The sequence below is a fragment of the Plectropomus leopardus genome, chromosome 3 (assembly GCF_026936395.1).
Source record: "Plectropomus leopardus strain MGB_pleo_1.0 chromosome 3, ASM2693639v1, whole genome shotgun sequence".
Taxonomy (NCBI): domain Eukaryota; kingdom Metazoa; phylum Chordata; class Actinopteri; order Perciformes; family Serranidae; genus Plectropomus; species Plectropomus leopardus.
Window position 1 is genome coordinate 15564985 of NC_142178.1, and position 26726 is coordinate 15591710.

The 26726-nt window shown below is 40.0% G+C and overlaps 1 protein-coding gene across 5 annotated transcripts; it reads right to left on the reverse strand.

The window, feature by feature from the left end:
* Positions 1–335: 335 nt before the first annotated feature.
* LOC121941810 (dynamin-2-like) lies at positions 336–25314 on the reverse strand. 5 transcript variants are annotated; one of them, XM_088075708.1, is made up of 20 exons: positions 24877–25314; positions 21077–21150; positions 19852–20001; positions 19553–19756; positions 17971–18069; positions 17472–17632; positions 17001–17143; positions 16773–16908; positions 16311–16378; positions 15776–15914; positions 12477–12563; positions 12301–12371; positions 10439–10493; positions 9054–9164; positions 8038–8147; positions 7840–7951; positions 6140–6307; positions 5780–6006; positions 3088–3333; positions 336–1276 (listed from the first exon to the last, which is right to left on the reverse strand). In XM_088075708.1, the coding sequence occupies exons 1-20, from the start codon at positions 25035–25037 to the stop codon at positions 1237–1239; spliced, it is 2562 nt and encodes an 853-aa protein (XP_087931834.1). In that variant the 5' UTR covers positions 25038–25314; the 3' UTR covers positions 336–1236. The 5 variants fall into 5 exon arrangements, with proteins under 5 accessions (XP_087931834.1, XP_042340624.1, XP_042340625.1 ...); XM_042484690.2 differs by lacking the exons at positions 336–1276; positions 15776–15914 and adding exons at positions 1820–2811; positions 14415–14553; XM_042484691.2 differs by lacking the exon at positions 336–1276 and adding an exon at positions 1820–2811.
* Positions 25315–26726: the final 1412 nt, after the last annotated feature.

Sequence of the window (26726 nt, forward strand, 5' to 3'; positions counted from 1 at the left end):
ACCCAACATTTTCTAAAACAACTTTGACATTACCTGACATTAAATTGAAGCTGGTATAAAGGTTAACTACCAGGTATATTTGATCAGATACCTAAAGTATCAGCATGAAAACATTGCTCTTGCCTGTGAGTAAAACTGTCTGAAAAACACTGGATTTGTTGAGATTAGCATATTGACTTTGTAGCTACATTGAGGAATTTCTGCTTTATAACGCAGTGTGAAGTGATGAATGTGGCTACCAGAGAGAGCCTTATTCATTAGATCTAGGCTAGATCTAAATCATTAAACTAATTGCACATGATACAGTATCTAGAATTAAAAGAAAAAAACATGTATCAGAAGTGTGAATTACTTTATTCTTTAGTGTCGAAGGAGTAAAAAACAACATGCTGTTTAGTCTATGCTTTTTGGAAAGTTTCAAGATACAGCTTCTTGATGTTTTAAGTTGGCAAACGGCTTTTCCTCCATTTCCCATCTGACTCATCCACCCTCAAATTCGGCACACATTTTAAGTGAGGAATCATGACACAGAGTATTTCAGTAGTACTTATATGCAACAAGATAAACAGATAATTAGAATTTGGCCAGGAAAAGGGTGCCAGGTGGCCCACTGACCAATTTTTTTATTCACACTGAAAAGAAAGTGATTCTTTTTTTGTTTTTGTTTTTTTTTGTTGTTTTTTTTAACTTTGGATATAAATGAGGTACCGTGCATAAAAACAGATCAAAATTGAGCTTGCTAACAAAAAAAGTGCGAGGAGTGGATCTGCTGGATCCCTCAACAGAGGTCCGAATATCCTTAAATCCTGCATGTATGTTAATTTTATCTGAAAAATATTAATATTTGTTTATCAACTGACCCCTGGCCCCTTTTCATTTTGCAAAAAGGAGGCCCCCGTCAAAGCAAGTTGAGCACCCCTTATCGACAGCATGTATCATACAGTAGAGATACCACGTAAGCTTAATAACATACTTGTATGTACAGAGGATATCTGTATTTGTGTATTAAGTCATTTATTTGCAGTGAGATCATTTTTTTGTTGTGGACTGAGGCAATAGGCAGGATTGAAAAAGTCACAACCATTGTTATAATTCTGCATCTTTCTCCTCCTTAAATGTTTTATACAAAAACAAAACAAGTTTCAGAACCAGGACAAAAAGCTGGATTCTTCCAGCTTGTGCTGCCCGAGCGTGTTGCATGGCTACAAGTCGGAGTGCTTGACATCTGAGTTTCCATCACCAGTGGTTGGGACGAGAGGGAACTTGTGGAGGTCGCCTGTATGAGAAGACCATGAAAAAAAGAGATCATGATAAGAATTTTATGCTCAGTTTCGGATCACAAGTGGATCAGTGCCAGCTGACAGGGGACAGGGAAAAGATCTGTAGAAAACGAGAAGGATTGCATACCTTTATTCATCTCTGCCTGGCTTTATAAGAAGCCCAAAAAGCAATGAGTAACACTGTCCTTGCTGTGTGTTGCCACTGGCAACCACGGTTACTATGGCAACCCACAGCTCCATCATACAGTAAGGCACAAAGGAAGGGAGTGGGGTCATGCCAGGCTGCACACAGTAAAGTGAAACGTTCTTGTTCTGCATGGCTGTCTCCATCTGGCTGCTGTGCAAGTCAAAGGTGACCTGTTGTATACATAGTACTCACTGAGCTGTACGCTAAAGGCGTCATACGGTGACAGGAAGTACATGCACTACATGGTTACTGTCATGTGCGTGGAAATGGCAGATCCAACGACAACATATCATTGAAAGGTTCAGAAAGAAATGAGGCAGTGAATGCGAAAACAAGCAACAGCCACCACACCTTCTTTTGCTGTTCCTTTATTCAGTCCATCACTTTATACACCTTCTGAAAGAGACACACTTTCTCCTCCATGATCCTTTTTTCTCATTATGGCTTTTTAAGGTGATAAGAAGTAATTACAAAATGATTTTTGCTCGAGGCGTTGGTGGTGGGAGACAACTGTTGGGACGTTTCGCTGGTCAAGGTCACCTCAACGACTGTAATTATCAGTATCTGGAAGATGCTGCACGCCCACTGCTGCTGTGCTTTCTCCCAACACCCTTCCACCCTCTCTCTCTCATTTTTAATTGGTCCACAAAAGACAAACACAGAAATCTAACTATATTATGTTTGAAAAATCTTGTAATAAAAGTAATTAGCCAAAAATATTGAAGCATACAAATTCCACTGGTCAGTCTGATTTTAATAAGCTCATTTGTGGGCTTTGAAAATCTACCAACTAAGAAGAAAAAAAGTGCTGCTTACTTAATGAGGTGCTTAGTGTGTAAGATTACTGACAAAAACGTTAACAAGTACACAACTCACCAGAAGAATTACTTCTAATATAGTTTTCTTACCATTATATAAAAGTTGTGAATATTGTTTTAAGACACATTTCATTTCAAATGAAAAAAAATTAAAGGTGACTTGCTGGTTCATAACCTTAAAGTCAATAAGATCATCAAATTTATCCCTTTTCATAATACTGAATGCAGAAAATGTCATCATATTCTTTGTTAAAAAAAAAACTACCTACACATAAAGTCAAAATTACATACATAATGCTTCTGAAATGCACAGACTGAAACAGCATCAGATTATCAGTTACAGTAGGACAAAGTTTGTAGTTATAGGAATATACATGAGAAAAAAAGAATCTGCTCTAGAGAAATATAAAAGTGTAAACAAGGAGAAAGGCGTTTTTATATGTGTGTGTGTGTTTGTTTCTAGTCAAGCAGGGAGGGCTCTGATGGACGTATGACAGTGGGTCGGTTGGGAGCAGCCGGGGGTCTTCTGCTGCAAGAAGAGAGAGGAGGAGGAGGAGGAGGAGGAGGAGGAGGGGGAGAAGAAACATGCAAGGCAAAAAATTATCAGATAGTCATGCACCAAAGATTCCCAAAACACCAAAAGCCAGAATATACAGTACAACCCTTCACCAGCAGCCTCAAATGCCCCAGCAACATCCACCAATACCAAAGCACAAAAAAGCATTAGATTCCGTGTGTGTGTGTGTGTGTGTGTGTGTGTGTGTGTGTGTGTGTGTGTGTGTGTGTGTGTGTGTGATGTTACCTGGGAATCCCGGGCGGCAGTGCAGGAGGCACGCGAGCCGGCCTGGAAGGGACAAGAGGCACCACACCAGAGTTGAGATCGCCTGCGTAGGCTGTCTGGCCTGGGGGTCTAGACGGCACGGGCGGTGCTACGAAAGCAGGTGAGGGATTTAGAGGGGGTGGAGGGCCCGGGGTGGGCCCCCTTGCCGCTGGGGGTCGGCTAGGAGGGGGCGCTGTTGCCGAGGTGGGGCGGGACCCCGGTGGGGGACTGAGACAGAGACAGAATGCTAATTAGTAAAGAGTTACATTTCAAAAAAAGAATTCCTAAATCCACTATAGACTGTTGAGATGAAACAAAAAGGATCATGGAGGATTACAAGGAATGGTAATGGTAAAAATAATTTAATATTATTTTATATGTTGATGTCATAGGACATATATGTTCTGACACCATCATCATAGTTACTTCCTGGTAAGGTTCTGTGCATTTAACCCCTCGTAGAACCCACTGATGTATTACTTGCTTGATGTACTTGATGTACATATTGCAAATGGATATTGGCTATATGGATATTTCCCTTTAAGAGTAACCTTTTTTTCAAACTATTGAAACATTCAACACTTATACATTGGATATTTTCAAAATAAAAGAACATTTCATTATAAAAAATAAATAAATTCAATTGTATCATAATTAAAATGTAGGGGAAATAAAGAAACATTACAAAATTAAAAATCTTCAGGGTCTGGTAAAAAGATGGAATTAAAGCTGAAATGTATCTTTTTTTGTTTTAGTTTTACATTTTCAATTGTTAACAAGTGGGCTGTTTTTTAAAATCAGTGTCTCTAAAAATATAAAACGAGGGTAGTTTTTTCGCCAAATAATTTAATGTCTATAACATTTTGCTAAAATAATTAAATTAATCATGTACTTTTCATCAGCTGAGAAACAGGGATTTCTAAAAATGCATACATCTAATTTGTCTGGTGTGACATTTTAAAAATGTTTTGAAAAGTCCTTCAAGGGTAACCTGTCTATAGTTTGTTTTGAGCGTACAGCCCTTAACACCCTGCGTGTGACAGACTACCTTGCTAAAGTTTTATTTGCCTGTGATTAGTCAATATATAGAGAGACGTCACGTGTCTGAACTTGTGATTGGTCGATAGGCGGGGCTAAGAGAGAGCGTGAGTGAGTGACTGAGAGAGGTGCTATGGCGCCGCTGCGACAAGTGTGTTTTTCTTCCTTTAATGTAGCGACTAGCTACAAAAAGTGAGCCAAGTTACTCATTGGTTATAGTTAAAAATCCTTCACGAGAACTGTGTTCTTCAGCTAAAAGTTTGTTAGCCGTACAGTGCTCCTGCCAGCAGCTGTCAGCTTTGTAAGATATCGTCTGCTGCTAGCATATCTGTTAGCTCCTCGCTAACGACTGAATGGACGGAAACCCGCCGGGTCACCAGATCAGGTCACCAGGTCCCGTGTTACCAGGAAAGCACGGTGCTCCTCCGGCTCCGAGGGAGATCAGCTGCTGTCCTTCATCCTCGCCACTGGGACTGTGACTGGACTCACATCTGCCTGTGGATTTCGGAGACTTTTGAACTGTGAGTAAACCGCTTTGCTCCGGTGAGTGAAAGTGACGTTCAGACAGATTTGTTAACTTCACGCACGAGCTGCGTTCAGACTGCAACAGGGATTATTATTTTGCTTATTGCTGGTTTTTGTGTTAAATTTTGCCCACTGGAGTAAACCATTATATTTGTTGTTGTTTGATGCCAATAGTTTTGTTATGAGTTTAATTAGGCCTAATACATTTCGAATATGTTCACTGACAATGTGTTATAGTGTCACATTGATTTTTTTTGGCCAGGTTAAATGCGATTTTGCCATAAACTTTGGAGTTTAAAGGTGTCCGGAGTTTACCTGCAGACAGTTTAAAGGGCGTTTCCCTGTGATTTTCAGTTTTCACTAGTGGTATAAAAAGTGCTGTGGTAAATATTTTTGTTCGAGAGATGGAGACCATAAGTGAAGCCATAAACAAACACCAAATGTGATTTTATTCTGTTTTTTTAAACAAATAGCATAATTTCACATAATTTTCCTCTTTGTCAGTGCAATAAGTAGTGTTTAAACCTGAGGAATTACAGTGATACAGGGTTTGCATGGTCATGGAAAACCTGGAAAAGTCATGGAATTTGACAGTCTAATTTTCCAGGCTTGGAAAAGTCAGTGTGCAAAAGTCGTGTGCAAATGTCCCTGCTCTGACTTGCCCTTGGGCAGTCTTAATGTAATTATCAAGTGCAACCAAAAGAACTGACTTGTCACTCCACACTGCTCTGTAGTGTTCCTCAGAGAAGTTGAGTGAGTGCAGTGGAAAACAGGTGGTCTGTGATTTCCTTTGTTGTAGCCTGGCTGATTCTAGATTTCGTTGTGATTTTTCTTCATGTAAACACATAACATTAACAGTACTCTTGATACCATCTTGACTTTTTTAAGAACCATGACCAGGATACATGAAGCAGGATATTATACAGTAAGAAAAAACCTCAACATGTCAGTGGCCTCTGGTGGTCAAACTATGTAATGGTGACACTTTTTTCTAAATGACGTCAAACATAATTTGGCATGTCTGCACTGACATTTCATGCCATTTAACACAAGTACAGACTGCAGTAAGCTTATAAGAGCTGATATATTTGTGTTTATTCATGTTTGTTACCTTGGGTCCTTGGCAATCCAGTTGTCATCTACCGGTGGAGGCACTGGGGTTGAGACAGTGGTGGTGCTGATGTCTCCTATGAGGACTAGGGCCTCTTTCAAAGCATGATACATCCTCAGCATCTCGTCTCTCCTCTGAGCTTGTTCTGCTGACTCCTCCATCAAACTGCCCTGGTCACCGGCTGAGTACAGATAGGCCAGTAGCTCAGAGTGGATGAAGTCCTTCGCCTGAAAATAGGAGGAAAAAGAAAGTTCAGCGACCCATGTTATTATTGAAAGACTTCCCACCTAAGTTTTCATTTATCATGCCTCTCTAGATCTATAGTTTAACAAAAGAAAAAAGTTAGAGCTGAGCACTTACACTGTTGATCATGAGGTGCATGATGGTTTTGGGCATGAGGTCTCTGATGGACTTGTTGACTATGCCGATGTATGAGTCCACGAGGTTGCGGATGGTCTCCACCTGCCGTTCAAGCTGCGGGTCCATGGACACGGTGTCGCTAGGATTCATGGCATCTTCATTTTCAGGCTGGAGTAGACAGAGACAAAAGAAAGAGAAGTAAAGGGTACTACAGCAGAGATGTTTTGTTTGTGTGATAGGTTGAAATAAATTAGTTTTCTGTTTTGTTGGTGCACTTAGTATGGGTTTAAAGTGAAAATGGGATGTCACACACTTCTGAGGACCCATCAGGATTAAGCAATATTTGAATCAGAATCTCATGGCAACTGGTGGGGTGTTAAGTCAATGTCAGTCACATCTGATTGAAGCACACCCACATAATGGTAAGGGTTCATTTCTACCTCCTTTATGTATAAAAAAAAATATATATCCGTTTAAAACATTGGAAACGGCACTGCACCCACAGATATAAATAATACAGCCAATAGAGGGCAGGGTTAAATGTTTCTGACAACAGCAAATGAGGCGACAATGGAAGAGGTTATAATAATGTACCTTTAACTGAGGCAGCGTTGTAGATGGTATCGTGGTATGTAGATTTCTTAAGAATTTTTCTCACTATTATAGATTTGTTCTGGTCCAAAACTGTCACATTAAAGGAGCTAGCAGCTAATGGTGCTAACTCCAAAAAGAAGCCTAATAACAGCAACAGTGCTGACAGAGCTAACAGTGTTAACACGGGGGGAAACCGGAAGCTATGCTTCAGCATTGGCACTGTGGGTTGGGATAGCGTTTTCGGCACTGCATGAGCAAATTGCAGAGCGGCAGCGATTAGTTAGCCAGTGGAAAACACATAAATGCTTGCATGCACACCGCCAGACTGGTTACCACAACAACAAACACAGAAGCTCAGATTACAACACTCACAGAGTGATCTCCACTTTATCTTTACTTGGCAAATAGTGGTTTATTATGTTAATGCTCTGAATTTCCTGTACAGCACTTTAAAGTCACATAAATAATAACTTAAGATGTCTTTTTTAATCTTTGATTGTTGATTGATTGACTACTTACTCTTACAGAGAAGTACTAAGGATTTGAAGCAGTGTAAGGAGCTTTAACTGCATTTTAAATGAACAGTAGGCAAAGCTCTACAGTTTAGGGCAAATCTTTCTCGATTTAAGCCTTCCATCCACCCCACACCAATATTTTTTGACCATGAATCATAGATCTTTTTGGATGCACTCTCCTTAGTAAGTGACCTGAATATATAATAGCGTGGAAAGCAAACAGTGGATAGCTGTGGCCTGGATATTGGATCCCCCAGTGTGCTTTCTAGACCAGCGGGGCAGTGAATTGAATGAGCAGTTGCACACAGTGTGGTTGTGGAATAGGGCTTTGCTAAAAAAACACCTCTTGTGCTCTACAAATGTACTCCAGACACATTGAGGAAGAAAAAAAGGTAAAACAATTTTTGTTTAAAATTTGGACCGCAAACTAGTTTCACCAGAGTGTATGCAAAGAGCAAACAAAACTCTCATAATTTCCCACAATATGCTGTGTGTCTTTAAATATCTTTAGGCTACATTTAAAGAAATGCTGGAATTCTTTGTAAATACTATTTGTTAACTGCCTACAGTATTAGTTAGCTTCTGGCGTACCTGGTCTTTCTCTGGGTAAACACCAGCTCTGAGGAACGAAGCTTTCCAGCTGTCTACATCCTCCTGAGTGTCACATGCCAGTTCAATCTGACGCAGGTCTTTGTACACATTCCTGTCAGACACACACACATTGACCAAAGATTACAACAGATACAACATCATAAACATGATTGTTTTCAAGGATCGTAGCATCCTTACCTTTGTTCAGTGTTGAAGATGGCAAAGACGTGCTTGCTGGACATGAAGCCCTTCTCCACGTCTCTCAGCTTCAGGTTGTCGAGAGGCAGCATGTACTTCTTCTCTTTCTCCTGTTAAAACAACCAGAGATGTGGTGACAACTATAAAAGATGGCAGACTATAGCAAATAAACAATTAACTCACCAGAGCAAGTGAGTACAAAGTAAAATTTTACTATCCTGGGACACAGGATGACTACAGTTTTACCGGTGTGTTATAGTGATAACTCTGTAATTACTTTATGAGATGCTGGAAGTTTTGTCCTTAAAAACAAGCCCACTTCCTCTCCATACATTAAAAATGAGTAGGGCTGGGGATTATATTGATTGATATATATTGATATCATATTTTCTAAGTGATGTCTTTTCCTGGTTTTAAAGGCTGCGTTCCAGTAAGATGTCGGGTGTAAACCTGTGGTCAGTTGATTGTCAGACCAAATTCTCATTGTTTGGATAGTAAGTAAAGCCTTGTGTCCACCAAAGTCTTTCTTTTCCCGGCTGAAAAAACAGCAGTTGTTTTTCACTACTTGTATTTCTTCTCTGTGATGGTTGGTTTTTGTGGTATTAATCTTGCCCCTTCTCCACCGTGATTTGAGTGCAACGTTTCACTCAAAGTAAACATTTTTCAACTCTCATTTTTAATCGGACAATGGATTAAAAAAAGATCAGACGACATCTAGTGTCAAATGTATGGATTACTATTGATTTCAATTGACCAGGATTTTCTTTGGTTGATTACAGCCCCAGAAGAGTGAAGTCAGCCTTTTTTTAGCTCTTTCTATTATGTCTTTAGTCATTACGTCCACATTACTGATGAATATTTATCAAAAATCTCATTGTGTAAATATTTTGTGAAAGCACCAACAGTCAACTCTATAATGTTGATATTAAGGTGTTTGGTCAAAATTAACGTGATATTTTATTTTCTAAGTAAACAACACATTTTTCAAGCGTTTACTTCCCTATAAGCAGTCTTACCTCCTCATCTTTGTACCAGGAGAGAGATTCAGCAGTCAGGACAAACCAGTAGTCCTTGGATCCTCCCTTCATGATACTGATGTTAATCGTGAGCCAGCCTCTGCGGATCACCTGCACACGAGAGCCCAACAGTTGACTAAACTACACACCCCACAAGAGGAGTAATATATGTCTGCAGAGAGTAAACAGAAGACTAAAAACAGATGAAATGACAAAAACATAGAGAATTGGCATCAAAATACAGAACAAACGCCATGCACGTGCAACAGTATTATACATTAAAACAACAACAAAAGAACAAAAACATAAAAACGTTTGCTTCAATGAAAAGTCACCTTCTCTGCATCCCTCTCTCTGTCAGACTGACGGACAAGAAGGCAAAGGGAACAGACACACAGGGATAATAAGCGGACATGTGCAATACCCCAGCATGGGTTTTTGTAACGATTAATGTATTATAAAGTTGGAGAGTCAGCCGCGCACCAATTTGTCTCAGTGCCAAGGTGACGTGCCGCAATAAAACATTCCCACGCCGCCTAAAAAGCATTTTCTTCCTAGGCCACCGTTATCATCAGGGCTGTTCAGACACAGACAAACTAGGCACCAAAGAGAAGTTTTTCTTTGGTAATTTATTTCACCCAATCTAATTTTAAGTAGGTCCCTTTTATGCCCATGCATGCGTTTCTTTGTTAAATGAGTCAATGGTCTCACTGCAAAATACAGCTGATTTTGAGAGTCTGCAGGCTGACCCAGTATAAAAACGTTTTAATGAGGGCTTAAGCGCAGCTAAAACTGCTGGCTGTTGCTTTTTGTGACATACTGCTGTGTTTCAAACAGAGACATGGATAACAAGACATATCCCACATAATCAAAAAAATACAGAAAAACAAGGATGAGAAAAAAACTTTTTTCAGCCTAATGACTGGGTGAGAAACTTGTAGAACTGGAATAAATGGCCACTATCTTGGTAAAATCCAGTTCTCATCAATTTGTAAGTGTAAATTTTTCACTTCCCTCTTCTTCATCAAATCTCGTTTCTCGACATGGCCTGAATGACCGTTGACTCCCCCACCCACCCAAAGAGGAAGTGACCAGTGGAGGTGCGGAGGGGGTACGATACTTACAAGAATCTCTCCCTGGGCCGTAAAAAAGGAGGAACAGAGGAGGAGAAAGAGGAAAAGGGAAATGAAGAGAAAAGACAACACAGGCACAGACAAGAGTGTGTAAATGTGAGGCAACAGAGGGCAACAATGAAAGGAAAGACGGGCTGAGACAACAACAAAGAACAAGAAATAAAAAGCAAACAGCAGGAGAAAGCAGCTGCTATGATGCTGCAGTGGTGTGAGGGCTTTATGTGGCTGTGATCTGTTTTAACGGGGAGGTACCTGATTGGGCATGACTCTCTTCTTGTTGGCGTTGGCAGCGGTTCTCTGCTGAGCACTGCGGGAGAGGCATTCAACAAGATAAACTGTGGTATAATATCCACAAATTAAACCACATGATATTGTTCATATTTTTCTAATGTCACTATTACCTGGAGCTACAACTAATGACTATTTTTTATTTATTATTTATTATTCTGCCTTTTGTATTCTTAGTTTGGTCTGGAAGGCATCAGAAAATGGTGAAAAGTGCCCATCATAATATCTTAAAGCCTTAATGCCTTCGTATTGATTTGTCTGATCAACAGTCTAAAACCCCAAAGACAGTCTATTTATTGTCACATTTGATGATCAAAGGCAGCAAATCCACTCATTTTGGTCCACTGTCCAAACAATTGAGTCATCATTTCAGCTACTAACAAAACATTTCAAAAATAATATACAGTACACTTTATCATACAAGTTATTATCGCCTTCATGTTTTTCTGTACCTAAAGTCGGAGATGGAGAATAGTAGTTGCAAAAAATCTAACTGTTGAGATTTTGTACATGTATTAGTATTCCTTTAAAGAACTCGTAGTGCAGAAGTACAACACTTCTACAAATTCTTCTCTGTAATGCTGACTTGGCACTTTTAAAAACACAAATAGTGGTGGTAAATGTAAAAGCCAAAATTGCCAATATTAACCAATATTTTACTTATTTGAGATAAGTGAAAAAAATTCCGGTACAGAAATGTCAGACATGTTTGAGATAATGAATATTTTTAACTAAAACTGACATAAGCATTGGCCTCTAATATTGGTTGGGCTGTGCTAATGGTGACTAAACTTTTGTTGTTTAATTTCTTCCCAGCACAAGAAAACATTTTAAAAGTATCAATTGGCCAGAAAATTGGTCTTCAACATTTGACTGATCAATCCCTATTGACTGACTGACTGGATATTAAAGAGATTAAGGCAGCACCTAATGATGATTTTTCTTACTGATTGATTTATTGATTAATCTGCTGATTATTTTTTGGATCAGGCTTATACGGCACTGTGCACTGTTAGTATGTATACCTAGGATAGTAAGGTACCACAATTCATATGTACCCCTCATAGGTATGAGCCAGTCATTTATGTATATCTGACATTATCAGGAGGGCTGCCCACTTGTGACCAATCCACTGATAGGAGTAAAAAAGGATGTAGTATAAAGACTGAAAGGCTGCGTAAGGATGCAGGTTGATTTTTGAGGATGGGTCGAACAAACACACGACTTTCTCCCAGGAGACCATTGCTCAGAACTGTGTCAAACCCGGTGAACTTTGAGTTATTTTAAGTAGGGGTCGACCAATATTGGTTTTCAGGGCCAATACCGATTATTAGTCCTTAATGGGACCGATAACCGATATTTGTAAACAATATGTATTTACAATAAAAATGAAAATATTTCTGTTGAAATTAAGAATTTGGAATATAACAAACTCCAACACAAAACTTTGTGTAAACGCCTTTAGCAAATGTTTAATCAGAAATACAGTACTATATCAGTACTGTATCAAATACAGCAAGTTCCCTGCAACTTTTCGTTCATTAAAAATTTAAATGTAAAAAAATAATTGAGTAAAAATAGTTCCTGAAGTTTTACAAAGTAAAATTTCCTCTTACCACTTTCTTTGCATGTATTGAAGACTGCCTTTCCTGGTGTTGGCTCAATGTAATACGCACACATTTTCATTAATTAATTTTATCAGTGGTCATTAAAAGAAACCACTGCATCACCATGCTGCCCCTTATCGTTTCACATTTGGAAAATTTTAGGATAGACGTCTTTCTCTAATCCTAATGAAGCTTAAGTATCTTGACTAAGTATCTTACTTGGCAAATCCAATGAAGTCCTCATGGTTAGTGTTGATGTAGGAGAGCTCAATGTCAATCAACAGCAGCACCTGAGGGGGCAAAACATCACACATGTTATGTACACAAAGAAGTGAGACTGTACAGAAATACAGATTGGCTGCATCTTTCTCTCTATCTCACACACACACACACACCTGGTCTTTGGTCTTGCTGTCTCTCTCTCTGACGTAGGTGGTGACGATCCTCTCAGTCTCTTCTCTCAGCCGAGGGTACGATCCCAGCTGTAGAAGCACACACAGAAAACACACGCACTGCTGCAGGGACCGTTACAGGACACACCTGTGTAGCCTTACACAACACTGTGAACACTGTGTATCCTCATAAGCAGCTACACCCGACCACTGACAGTTACTATACGATATAAACACAGTATGAGGCAGGACATTTCACACATGGAGACTGAGAAGGCATGCACTAATGAGCTCCATATCAGCTTGAGATTTTTTGTCAGCTATATAGATGTTGTGATAGCAAGTGTAAGGAAACAGTGTGCATTAGCAGAATGTCATCTCAAGCTGATAACGAGTCTCAACAAATCAGGGAGGAAGTAGGAAAGAAGGATCAGGTTAAAGTCCAGAAAGAGATGAAGTTTGAGTAGGGTTTGATGGAGGCTGGTGGGGAGTGCTTTACTGGTGTGGTTCAGGAAAGAGTGTATCACAGGGTAAATACATTAAAATCTGTCTTGACAACACAGGGTGAAAAACAGACACAGTTGAGCCATTTTCCAAGCAGACAAATTTCTTGTAGTGCTTTTCCATCGGCACCTTTTGCTGCGATGAATCAAATTAAGCTGTGTCGATTTGAGTCTCCATTACCAGTTTAAACACACTGAGCCACAATTGAGATTGTACATCTCCAGAGTGATGCTGACAGCACGTACAATGGCCTCCAATCGTGTTGCAGTGACATCAGATGGGCTTCGTTATCATTACTCAGTGTCAAAATTCAGTGACGATTCAATGTCATCCAATCAATTTGTGTGTTTCAGCTCCCTCTGTGCATTGCAATCTAAGGGCCTGCGTCCAGATAGCGTTTTACCTCAGCACAAAAGTGGTGGCTCGGGAGCGCTTTATTCCAGCACCTCATCAAAAAATAGATTTTTCTGTCTTTGTTGTGAGGAAAGACAGTTGCTTAGCTAAAGAAGCTGCAGTGATGTTACTCGCGCCTTCCTGAAAAGTTCAGAGATTTTCAACGCAAAGTGCTCGGAGCTGTCGCACAAAAAAAGGCAGAGCTCTGGACACAGGCAATAACCCTAACCCAAACCATTAATGTTTAAATAAAATGCATCACAAATCAAAAAAGAAAAACTTAAGAAGAGTGATACATATTTTATAAAAATATTTTATTTACTGTGATTAAAGACTACCAGCAGTTACTTGTAACTTTTAAGGTGGACTGTTTTCTTCAATGCATGATTTGACGTCCGTCAATCAAAATACCTTAAATGTCAACATGGTAACACTGACCATGTATTTTCATTGGCTCTCTTGCATGACAAATGCTAAATTGTATCTTAATTAGTCATTAGTGCTTAAAAGTATCTATGACTTTTTTTTATGCAAACTGCGTTATGTTTTTTTTTCACTTTGTGAAAAAGAGTAGATCGTTCTGGCGCCTTCGAGATGGTAGTACTGCTGTATGGAGAGAAAATGACAGCTGTGCCGGGCTAAAGTGCCGAGTCATGCCAAGCCAGCACATGACTATGGAAAAGGACTATTAGTTTGAGAGCGGGGATTTGATTTGATAAGTGAGGCGGGGTGAGGGGGTGTTAAATAAATCACCAATCACAGTACTGATGAGGTAAGTGGGCTGGTAGAGGTCCAGGATCAGAAAGGGCTCTTTTAGATTCGTCATTAAAGAGGGAACCATAGGGAGAAGTGGGTGGAACGGGTGCTGAGTGCAAGCAGCGGTGAGGGGGAACGATCAACAACAGACAGTGACAAGTTAGTTTATTACTCTCTTTTCCTTCCATTGATTGCCCTCCATCACCTTTTACTTGTATTACTTTTTTCCTTTCACTGTCTCTTTGTATTGATCACTTTTAAATCCGCCCCTCCACTCTTCTTGTTTACCTTTTCAGTGCACTTCCTGATCAGGGCAGCAAGCTCGGTGACGACGAGGTCAACACATTTCAGACAGGGGTCTTTCAGCTTAATGATCTGCTTTTTCACTATGGCCTCAAACGCCAAGTCTGGGGTGAACAGGCCTGTCCTGTGGTGAGGCATCATGGGAGTTTGAGGTTTAATGTCAGGTAAAGGAGGTGGTGTAGCATGGGGCCGTGATGAGGAAAATGGGAACGGAGGCAGAAAAATGAAGTTGGATGGAATAAATTGGAAGAAAAAAAGAAAGTTTCAAAAGGAAAAAAAAAGATGAAGATTGATGAATACAAGAAAAAAACAGGTATTCAGTTAGTTCTACTTCATGTATAGAACAAAAACAAGCTGCAGGTTCTAGAAAGTGTACATTTAAATTTCAGCTTCCTATACATTTGCATGTTAAAAATCCGCCTATAGCTTTTTATTCATGCTAGCGGCAGGGTTTCATGGATTTTAGTGTCAATCAGTCAACCACTTTGGTCCAGAGCAAAATATCTCAACAACTATTAGATAGATTGGCATTTTGTAAAGGCATTTATTGTTCCCAGACAATGAATCCTTAATGATTTGGTGATTTCTTAAATTTCCTCGTGTCACCATCCAGCCAGCATGGTTGTCGAGACTTAAAATAATATTTAAGCCTCAAAATGACAATTTGTATTTGAGTTACTTGCTCCACGTTATGCTGAATTTGATGGCAGCATATGTTGCTCCAAAACCTGTAGATCCCTTTCAGCATTAATGTTGCGCAATGCATTGTGTTAAGTTTGTATGAATGTGCTGATGTAGTTTTTCTGTTGAGAAACCCCTGCCTCCTCGTTCAGCGTGGAACCATGTGAGGAAAACAAAGTTTTCTCCACATATTACACATAACACAGGGTGAGTGATTGACACGCAAATTATTTTGTGGGTTAAGTATTCCTTTAAGTCTTGCTTCAATTGAAGCCTAAAACCAAGCCTGCAGCTTGTTTTGTAATTAACCTGTACAGGAACATGTAATAGCCTGCCTGTTCCTAACCACACAGCCTTTCAGAGACACCACTCCAGTGCACTGCAGTACAGCCTTGTATATCCGCTAATGTTCATGCAAGTGAACTTTAAAGCAGGACTGTTAAAACTGAACCCTCCCTTTGAATTCAGCCACTTTACTTTTCAATCCAGCATGCCAAAATGATGACCGAAAGCACATACTGTAGCTTTTAAAAAAACATAACCAAAACGGCTGCTTTATAAAACAGTTTGGCACCAAAATGGCCCCTGGCAGCTCTTAAGTTGGCTGGTCTCTGTGGTGTGTATGTACAGGTGTGGCAGCCAGGCAGGAGACCATGCAGCGATACCTTATTAGTGCACTGTCTGACTGTGTTGATGAGCTCCTGGATGACCAGGTCGATGCATTTCAGACAGGGCTCTTTCAGCTTAATGATCTGCTTTTTCACTATGGCCTCAAACGCCAGGTCTGGGGTGAACAGGCCTGTCCTGAAGGACATACAGACAAGACAGACATAGAGACATGGGGCACAAGAGGGGGATAGATGGACACACAGGCACACTGATGAGGGAAGAGATCAGCAGACAGATGATGAGGAAGATAAGATGAGGAGCAGTGGAGTGGAAGACAGCCATAAGGCTAACAAGCAGCCAGGGAGACTAACTAAAAACTGCTTACAGAAAAACAAAGATGGACTGAAGAGACAGCACATTAAATGGAGACAAGAAAACTAAGACAGAAAGTGACACTTCGAGACAGAGAAGACTGTAGGTCTTTGTGAAGCCGAATGGACAAAAACAAATAGAGAAAAGGCTGGCAGACATGATAGCTGACATACAGACAGGGAATGTGTGTGCGGAGCAGTGTGCTGTTTGCAGACTTGCCTGACTCCGTGGATGTTCTTGATGGCGTAACTGATCTCTTTCCTCAGCTCCTTTTCATCAAACTCCATCTAAGAATACCATGCAAAAGCTTAGACTTTATTTGTCCAATGCAAAATGAATGCTGAACAAGAGGGATAGTCTGTGGGTTTGTGTACCCTTTGTTAATGTTTCATTTATGAGAGCTTGGGCAACATAGTAACAGTATGACACTGGTATTTATAAAGATTGCCACATCAGTTAGTGTAAATATAAAACCAGTCGTGGAGCACGTTATTAACCTATGAGTGCCTGAGCCACTTGTTCAGCCAGACAATCCTTTGACACAGTTAAAGGAAATACTGAAAAATAGAGTTCTCTGTCAAGTAAAATTACAAATACACAAATATGTGACTTAAATCTAACTACTTATCTACATTCAACATAATGGTGATAATCATATTAAAACTTCACATCACTAGTCACCTTCACCAGCTCGAAGGGAAAGCGCTCATGGAAGATGCGATTGATCTTTGCTCCACCTGACAAGTTGGAGGTGTCCACCTGATCCCCAGACCCCTCGATGCACTTCTCAAAGTCCACCCCAAATTGCTGCACCATCCTACAGATTGTACATAGAATACAGGAAATGCTTTGAAACGATGTATTTGTTTGTCTGCATCTGTTTGTGCGACGGCGTGTGCATGTACTGACTGGAGTAAGGCCTTGGTCTTGCGTGTGGGGTCGTCAGGGCGGAAGTTCTTGTACTCCTCAACCTCTTTCTCCAGTGATAACAGCTGGCTTTGCAGTTTACTGCGTAACCCGGGCAACGTGTCACGGATGTGGTTGGTCAGTTGCTGGAGAGACACAAAATTATTGTATTTTTAAAAATAATTCACTTCTTTTTTCTTTTTTACTTAGAAGTATTTTAATGCTTATTTTTTCATAAAGAAGTATTTAAATGCTGAGGAGATTTGTATTTATACTTTGTTAATGTGTGCTCTTTTGGTAAGGGCTCACTTGAAACAGAAATGTTCTTGACAAAAACTTTAAAGTACAAATGAACACAAGCCAGAAATAATATTTTCAACCCTGGAAATTAGTCATCAAATTGATCCTCAACAATTATGTGAGTTTTGCAAAAGACCTGCAGCACATGTCTATATGTGTGTTTGTGTGTGTCACCTGATTGAGGGTCTTCTGCAGCAGTGGTGTGCCCATGCGTTCTGCAATGTGTCTGTATGCAGGGTGCGACAGGAAGAACTTCCTCTCAGCAGCCAAAGCAGCGCGGATGTCTTTCTTTCCATCAATGTCCTTTTGACTGCGGTTCACCACCCCAATGTAACCTAAAGACAGAAGAAATGTCTGCTGTTCTCTGTGGGTGGTAAACTAAATACATTAATTGATTTGCACAGGATTTGCAACCAAATATTAAATTATGATGACTGCTAATATTGAAGAACTGTGTTTCAGAAAAGCTGTTCATCTGCTGAGGATGTAAACATGATGATATTTCATTCAGTCTATTTAAGATCATTGTCATTGTTTAATTTCAGAGCCAATGTGTAGTTGAATGTATATCTGCAAATATTTGGATATTTGCAATGAGATTGGTGAATTTCATTGCAAAATGTGTATGTGTGGGTGCTTTTGTGTGTTAGTATTTGTGCGTGTGTGGTCTCACCTCTGCGGAGCGGCAGTAGTTTATTTTCAAGGATGTCTCGTGCATCCGTCCCCTCATCCATCAGGTCCAGCTTGGTGATCACACCAATTGTCCGAAGACCTAAAGACAAAGGTGTCATTGCTGAGACTGAGCATATATGACTTACACATGGAACGGGGAGTTTAGGATTTACACAGAAAATGTAATGCTTTTATTTAGGCAGTTAAATTCTAATAAACTACAGTGGAACAGTGTGTTAGCAGTATATTGCAATCTAAAGAGTGCTTCAGGAATGAGTCCTAAATCCTGGAAATGAGTCAGCATTTCCCTTGTCTTTATGTCAGTGAGTTGTCTGTGGTTAACACAAGCTGAAGAGATTTTCACATTTTGTTCTACAACATAAAATAGCTAGACAGTACCCTACTTGCAAACTTTAAAGCCGTTGTGTGTTAAAACAGACAGTTGGTAACAAGTGGCTAAATAAGACTACAGAACGTCATCGTACTGAACTGGCTTTACAGTCTTGTGGTGTTGATGTTACGTCATGTAACCGTGGTGTTGTTTGTTTATAGCATAATGCGTTTTGCTTCTGGTGATTTCATTTGCACTTCAAACATCCTAACAGTGATGTTCATTTCTGATGATGATCTTGCTGAACAAAACGTGCAAGAATCATAAACATTTCTTTACTACAGGACTTATTTTCTGTAGTAATTCAAAATCCAATGGAAAAAACAACACTACTGTCTGCGCTGACCTATCACAAACTTACACAAAGCACACACTGCTTCAAAAATCAAAACAAGACTACCATCTGCAGCCATGCTAGTAGCTCAGTTGGGCTGATATTAGGCCCAACAGTATGTTATATGCATGTTATATAACATCAGCATGTAACATACTCACAATGGCCAATGCAAACATGATGATGTTTGGCTGGTAAAAAGTTAACCATCTACTGGGGCGACTGGGGTTCAGGAGGTGGCGCGGTAGTCTACCATTCGGAAAGTTGGTGGTTTGAGCTCTCATCCCTGCAGTCTACATCTGTCCTTAGACACTGATGCAAAGTCATATGAGCAGTTTAGGGTTCGGTATCTTGTCTAAGTGTGTGTGAATGATTACCTGATGAGCAGGGAGTAAGTGCATGGTTGCCTTGGCCACCAGTGCATAAATAGGGTGTACAGAGCTTTGAGCGGTCGCTAAGACTAGAAAAGCGCTATATAAATGCTGTCCATTTACCATTACTACAACCCTGAACCTTTAAAAACATCTGAATTGAACAAAATAAGGCCAAAGGTGGGTTTGATTAAATGTAATTATATCTCTACTAATCTTATTCAACACATCTACGCTGCCAGGAAGTGTTTTAATAATGCAGCTGTTAATTATTCTTACGAGCAGGCTCCTGCACTGAGGCAAAGATTTATAAAAAGAAGAGTGATAATAGCTGCAAGACACAGCAAAAGTAATTAGTTTTTAACCAAATTAGAGCCAAAAATGGTTACATTTATAAAAATATCCAGAAGAAAATGTATCAAATGACATACATATTGGCACCATCCTACACATAAACTTTCTCCAAGCTCTCAAAAAGTCCTCTTACCCTGAGGGTCCACCTCCTTGGCAATCTTGAGGGCGTCAGAGTTGGCCAAGTCTGTGTTAGCCGGGGTGACGGCCAGGATCAGACAGCTCTCCTTGGTGATGAACTGCAACAGCATGTCCCTGATCTGGTGCTCGATGTCTGGAGGCTGGTCTCCCACAGCAACTTTAGTCATCCCTGGCAGGTCGATCAGGGTCAGGTTCAGCACTGAGAGATGTTGATGAGGTAGAAGGAAGGAAAGGAATCAGTCAGAGGCTGAAAAATTGCACCTAGAAGGCTGAGTTTGTATGTGTGTGTGTTACCGTTGGGGGAGTAGACACGGAGGTTGATGGGGATGGGGGAGATGCCCTTGTTGGATCCTGTGATCCGGTCAGTCTCTGCTTCAATCTCCATACGGACCTCGTCAAAGTCCACAAACTTACGTCCCTTACAGTGGAGGAACTCTGCATACTCTGCATGGAGCAAATGAGAGATTTAGACAGGAAGGAGCGCAATGGATTGATGGGAGACGAATATAGAAACAAATGTAATAAGATAAGGGGGCACAGAGGGGAAGATGGCACAAAGAGGGACAGTGTAGGAAATTAGAGGGAGTGAAACTAAGTTAGCTGCATAGAACATGTCGATAATGTGGATTTTACTGTACTTTCTTTTTTTAGAACGGTCGCGTCTACGTCTGTCAGCTGCTCAGACGTTCACATGTACATTTGGATAGCTGTACAACTACATGGTCACTCAGCTGTGCTGATGATCGACCTTCACTTTTTCCCATTTTATTACTTTTTGCGCTTGAGTTGACTCTTTTTACTAATTCTTATTCATTCTCTGTTAGCTAGTAAGTTTGTCAAAAGTATCGATACTTTGTATTGAAGGCATAGACTATAAAATAATGGTAGTAGCTACCGTGACATTACCCATTGGTTTGTGGACTCCTGTTTTAAAGCCTTGAGTTGGGCATTTTCAACATTTCTGTTTTTTGGAGCCAGAAATGACCATATTTGGATGAGAGAGTGAAGCTATGGAGGACTGACGGGTGGATCTATTTGCAGACAGTCTGTCACTCAGGCAGCTGCGCCCTTATTATGTGCAACTTTAATCATTAATGAAATGTAAACAGATGAATTCTATAAAAATTCAACCCTGTGCAGTTAATGAATAATAAAATAAGCTAGAGAACAAATTTGTTTTTTTGTCTCAGGCTATAATCATGTTTTTTTCTGCTGTAAAGTTGAGCATTTTAACATGGAGGTCTAAAAGGATCAACTCACTTTTGGATCCAGCCTCAAGTGGCCATTCAAAGAACTACAATTTTTTTTTTCAGCTTCAGGTTGCCCCTTGTTCAAAAGTATTGAAGCTATACAAACAGATGGATCTGTAATCTCTCTCTCCAGCAACCAACCCACCATTTTCCTCTTGTCATGGTTTAAAAAGAGGTGTCAAGTATCACACACCTGACCAGGACTTGTAAAGCCTGAATTTAAGAGTGCAGACCCTTTCCAGACTGTGTGACTCGTGTTTACAACTTACCTGCTTTATTGTTAACCAGCTGGAGAATGAGAGGACGACGAGTGACGATGCCAGATCCTCTGGGCAAAAAATCCCTGAAAGATTGAGAGACAGTCACAAAGTTTAATACATACAGACGACGTAGTGACATGAGTACTGACAAGCAAATGGCTGTTTGGCTAACAGACATTTGTAACAACGTCAAATCAAATAACAACAATGTCACATCAAATTATATCAAATGTGTGCTCTCGCTGATCCCAGTTGAATAATTTAGCAACGTGATGCTTCTTCTCAGTAAATAAATACAAACTGAAAAAAGTCTGAAAGCATTTTATTTTCAAATATCGTGTCCTGAATACGTGTCCGCTTCTATAAAAATAGGAGTACAAGCTCTAAAATTGATCCCCAGTGTCCACCCATGTACATGTGTGCATTATTGATGCAAGGCAAAGATTGCCTTACAACCCTATTCATTATAAATAGTGCAAAGGGAAAGAAACATGTCTCCCTGTTTCCCCTTCTCAAACACACAACGTTCATCAGAATGGAAACTGTTCAATAGAATTGTGATTATTTCCAGGTCACCGACTACCCATCTCTGCAGGCTGTGAGAGCATGTCTGTGTCTGTCCGTCCTTCTGTCTGTGTATTTGCCAGGTCAGCAGCAAAGACTGAGTTGAGTTTTAGCGTAAGGTAAGCAGGCCATACATACGTACACACATACACCCTGTGCCTGCTGTCCACTGCTGACAGAGCAGTCAGGATGTTACACAACAGTGATTCCCATCCTCTTTCCTCATCTCTTCCTGTCACTTATGAAAGCACGACATGAATAATTCAAGTACAGGGGTGTAAATCACAAGTTTAATCATTATGCGATTTTATATTGATTCTTTGGACAACAATACAATAATTGCACGCTTATGTATTCAGTTGGTTCTTGTGTTAAATTTTGACTAGACTGTATGCTTGCTTACGTGTGACAGTTGTATAAGATTCGATATTGATTCAGTTGTCTTTTCCTGGTATCTGGTGCCTGGCACTGGGTTGCAAGCACTGTTTGATAGTTCAGGAGGGAGGTGTGCGTGGACGGAAATGGTGACACAGACATGCTTTGCGGATTTTAAAATAAAGGTGGATCTCTTAATGGCACAATTATGCTCAACGTTAGATACGTATACGGCCACAGACAGAGCCCTCTGTGCATACTGTGTATTCATTTTATCACAATTTGTGCACGTTTTCTGAAAGCTTACAGATACAGACAGAATACTACCACAGATCAGGGGGGCAATGTAGCGGCGCCCAAGCGAGATGCAACTGTAAGTCACAACGAAGACATTTTAAGAATGGCGAAAGGGGGCGAATTTGTAAGATCGTAAAAATAATTCTCTGTCGACATGTTTCATAGTATTTAATGGCCTCACAGACCACAGATGTCTGCAACGCATTATTACAGCCTCTTCCACTGTTTGCTTTTGTCAGAAACATTTGGCTCTGCACTCTAATGCTGTCGAATGGATTTATCTACGCCAACATAAAGGGGGCATGAAAGTCATGTGAGCAGTCATAATTGCAATGACTGAAATCAAAGTTATCTATTTTTGTATGAAAACAGAGTATAATTGAGTCTTAAAGAAGAAGATATGTATCAATGTTTTCACTTTGTGTCAGTGATGTTGGGTTATTGATTATTGAATCAATATATTCTTTCAGGTTGATGTATCGTTATACCCCATTTGATTGCCAACAAGACAGTTAATCAATTACAACGTTGTGCCAATTATCTAGTAAACATCCCAACCAAACATTTGCTCAAACATAAGGATTTGGGCTCTTTGGGCTATGTTTTCACACTTAATGGTATAAATCAGGGGTTCCCAACCAGAGCTGAAACACCTGGTCTGATTAACTAATTTGTAATGAAATTCATCTACAAGAATTTTGAGTATTCATTTATTGTTACAGTCATTGAAATATGTCAAAAATGTCAAATATTATATTCTGTTTCTTGACTTAGAATTTGGTACTTTATGTTTTCCTTCATTGCAAACTGGAAATGTTTTCATTTTGGACTGTTGGTTGAACAAATCATGGTGAAGACATTTGAATTAATAAAAAAATATATATAATCAAATTAATCAATGCCATAGATAATGAGTTGAAACCTTTTCCCCACCCTCTCTGACTTTTGACCTCTTGTAAATGAAGCTGTCTACTGGCTACCCCGTGTAGGAGCTAACATATGAGCACAAAAGAGAGATCTCCCTTCAATACAACTCTGACTGATATGCTTGAATAGTTGTAAGAGGCCCCGAGAGGTAAATTCATCCAATATTTCACAAACAAAACAATAAAATGACAAACAATCCAAAACACAATGCCTTTTATGTAGTTTTGTATCCTATTAATCATACTGTGACTCTGAAAAATCATGTGCCCCGTTCAAGTGGTCCCTACCCCCAAGTTAAGGAACCAATGAGTGGAAAATGATAAAAAGATTGTTCAAAATCTAAAATGATTGTTAGTTGAATCCTGACTGATTTAAACCTACTCCAAATAACTAAAAACAAATAAATGAACAGAGCCAGTATAACACCTGTGCACGTCAGTAAGCGAATTAACAAACACGAAAACAGCTAAGTAGCCTCCTGTGGGTATCTGGTACCCAGTGTGTCATATACACATGACAGTGCAGCTGGTGACATCACTGATGACCCCAGCACAAACACATCAATGCCCCTACTGTCTCCCCCAGCCACTGCTTGGGACCCGGAGACAAAAGGCAACAGGAAAAAAGGAGACTTGGCTGGCTAATCAACATTCCCTATCTCTTGGACAACAAGTGAAATCATTCTGACATGTCGAAGAGTAAAACGATCCCTTTTCTGGGCACCTTCGTTTGGAGATAAAAACACAAAGACGCCACGGATATCTCAAGCAGTTTAGGCCTCTGCGGCAGCAACACAGACATGTCTTCTTCCCCTTCCCTTTCCTCATGAATAGATATTCTCCAAAGGCGTGTGTCTCTTTGTTCTAACTGCAAAACAAACTGCTTATTTTCCACATTCAACATCTAACATATGGCATTCATGTAGCAGTTGGTTTGCTTCTATTTGTCATCAAAGGGGGATCCAAAATTCAGATTCCTTTACACTCATTCATCGACCTCAAAAGCTTATTCAGCATTGCATTTTCATTTGCACTGTCGGTATTTGTACAAACTCCAACACTTCATCTATCTGACAAAGACCACATCAAACCTGCCAACAGTCTGTTTGCACCTCACCCTGGAAAGTAAACCATTGACCTGACCTATGTAATGTAAGGCCTATAAAGATGTATTTACAGCCCGCAAGCAATCTCAAGGAAAAAACAACCTCAGTAAATGTTTGACAGAGTGGGTAGAATATGAAGCAGTAGCAGATCAGTGCTGATATTCCTGCCGAGGAAGTCAAATTTGTATAGGCTGAGGAGCTCTAAGACAAAAATTACTTTTATAAATCCCTTCAATTTTTTTCTCCTCAGTTTTTTGTCTCTCATTCAACAGCTGTTTTCTCGTGCGTAAAATGCGTAATAATGCGTTGTGAATAGCTCAGCTCCAAAATGGAAAGAATCCTTTGGAGAGAAAAAACGTTATGAACTGGGAGGCACCGACACAGAGCGCGTACCCAAGTGCTTAGTTGGCGACTTTTACGCAACAGCTCGGCACAGTTTGTCTTAAAAGAACAGCAGCAGCCACAGTCTACGGTCATGAAAGTAGAAAAAACACCATTCACAAAGCTATACTAATCCAAAGTTACATATAAACGGTACAACCTCCCGACGAAATTCTCCAGCACGGAGCTCTTCCCTGCGCTCTGGCCGCCGACAACCGCTATCTGCGGCAGGTCCAAGTTGCATGTCTGGCCGATGGAGCTGAAGGCGTCCTGGAGCTTGTTGATGAGGGGAATCAGGTCTTCCATTCCCCGGTTTCCCATAGCGGCACCTCGGTCAGCCCAGCGGGCTCTATCCTGCTCTGCTCCCCGATCAAATAAGAGCCAAAGGGTCGGTCTTCCAGCAAAGCAAAAGTTTCCAGATGGCACTGCAGTCTGCCACAGTCTCTATGAGGTTATTTCATTAAAACGCCAGGCAGATTAGAGTCATGAGTCCCGACTGCGGTCAGAGCACTACAGAGGTTATTAGCAGGATGATTGCATGATAAAAGTAGCCACATTAAACCGAAAACTTCTGTCATCATCCGGTCAGGCGACACCCAGCCTCCGCCGGAGATCGTGGCTCCGCCTCCGGCGTCACTCTCCTCTGTCATTGGTCAGCTGGGGCGTCTGTCAATGTAAACCAGTACGTCGTCGTTTTTAGAGTGCAGTTTGGGAAACAGGAGTGGAAGTATTTGAGACAATTTAGGGGTTTATTTGCAAAAAAAAAAAAACAACCCAAAAATGCCAGACATAAAACCCACACATAAAGGTATAGCAATTAAACTTGAGTTGGTATATTCTTTTTTTTGTTGCAAAAAACTGAATGACTTGCTTATTTAAATAAACAACAACATATGAACCCCTGTAAACACCGAAACGGGTTTTGCTTGCTGTCGGCGTAAAATTAACCCTATTCATATGTTTGTTATAGTCCTGTTATTTCAAGTTAATGCTTAAGATATAAGTAAGTATGGATAGCATTTGCTTAAAGGTAAGTATTCAGATCCTTCAATTAAGTAGAAGTTATAATACCACACTTTAAAAATGCTCCCTTACAAGTAAAAGTCCTGCATTCAAAAATTTAAGTAAAAGTATGTGACTATTGTCTGCAAGATGTACTTAAATTATATGAAAAATAGTGTTTTACTATTGTATGCAGTGTTCTTAAATGAATGTTACTGCTGCATTAATGAGCAAAGATCCTTATGTTTGAAGCATGACTCAGAACCACATAAGAAAAGTGAATCAAAAAGACATCTTTTCATGGTGTCAGAAAAACACTCCTTTATCACAAAGGGATACTTCATTTTTTTCCATTACAAACATCCAAAATAAGCACATTTAGAAAGACGTGGGTTTTACTGGACAAAGGAGATGGAAAACTAATTTGAATAGCAACTAATGCTGTCAGATAAATCTATGGCTGTAAAAGCACATTTTCCTCTAAGATGCAATGGTGTAGAAGTATAAAATAGCATCATATGGAAATACTCAACTTTAACAAGTGCCTTGAATTTGTACTTGGTGTCTCTTGTAGGCGTACTTAGTACAGAACTTGAGTATTTCCACCACTTGATTATGATTTGTATTGTTGAATGCCAGTTTCCCAGTGAGGCTGCAGACATGGTTTTTTTGCTGACTTTTAGTAGCTTCAAATGTAGACAGAATTTTCTTTGTCATTTAAGAGGAAGTGGATCATTTGTGTGTCTCTCTGGATTTACAGAGACACACAGTTGTACAGTTTAAGATCTAAACCCCCAATAAGCAGCACGAGGCTTAAATTTAATGGTTGTATGATTGTTTTTTGAATGTGCAGACCAGGTTTTACTGTCTGTTGTTAATAATTGAATATATGGACTGAGGCTTTTTCAGATGATTTAAGAGGCTGTTAATGTGTGCTGTCTGACTGAAGTTTGTTGCTCCGGGTTTTTCTGTTATTTCTATTATTTATATTGTCCTCTTTGAAAGATC

Excerpts from the sequence above, each read along its gene's own strand:
- LOC121941810 (XM_042484689.2), bottom strand. The coding sequence starts at position 25,037 with ATGGGAAACCGGGGAATGGAAGACCTGATTCCCCTCATCAACAAGCTC. Across the intron at positions 20,002-21,076 it reads GCTGGTTAACAATAAAGCAG|AGTATGCAGAGTTCCTCCAC; the intron begins GTAAGTTGTAAA and ends TGCTCCATGCAG. Across the intron at positions 12,372-12,476 it reads ACAGCAAGACCAAAGACCAG|GTGCTGCTGTTGATTGACAT; the intron begins GTGTGTGTGTGT and ends TTGCCCCCTCAG.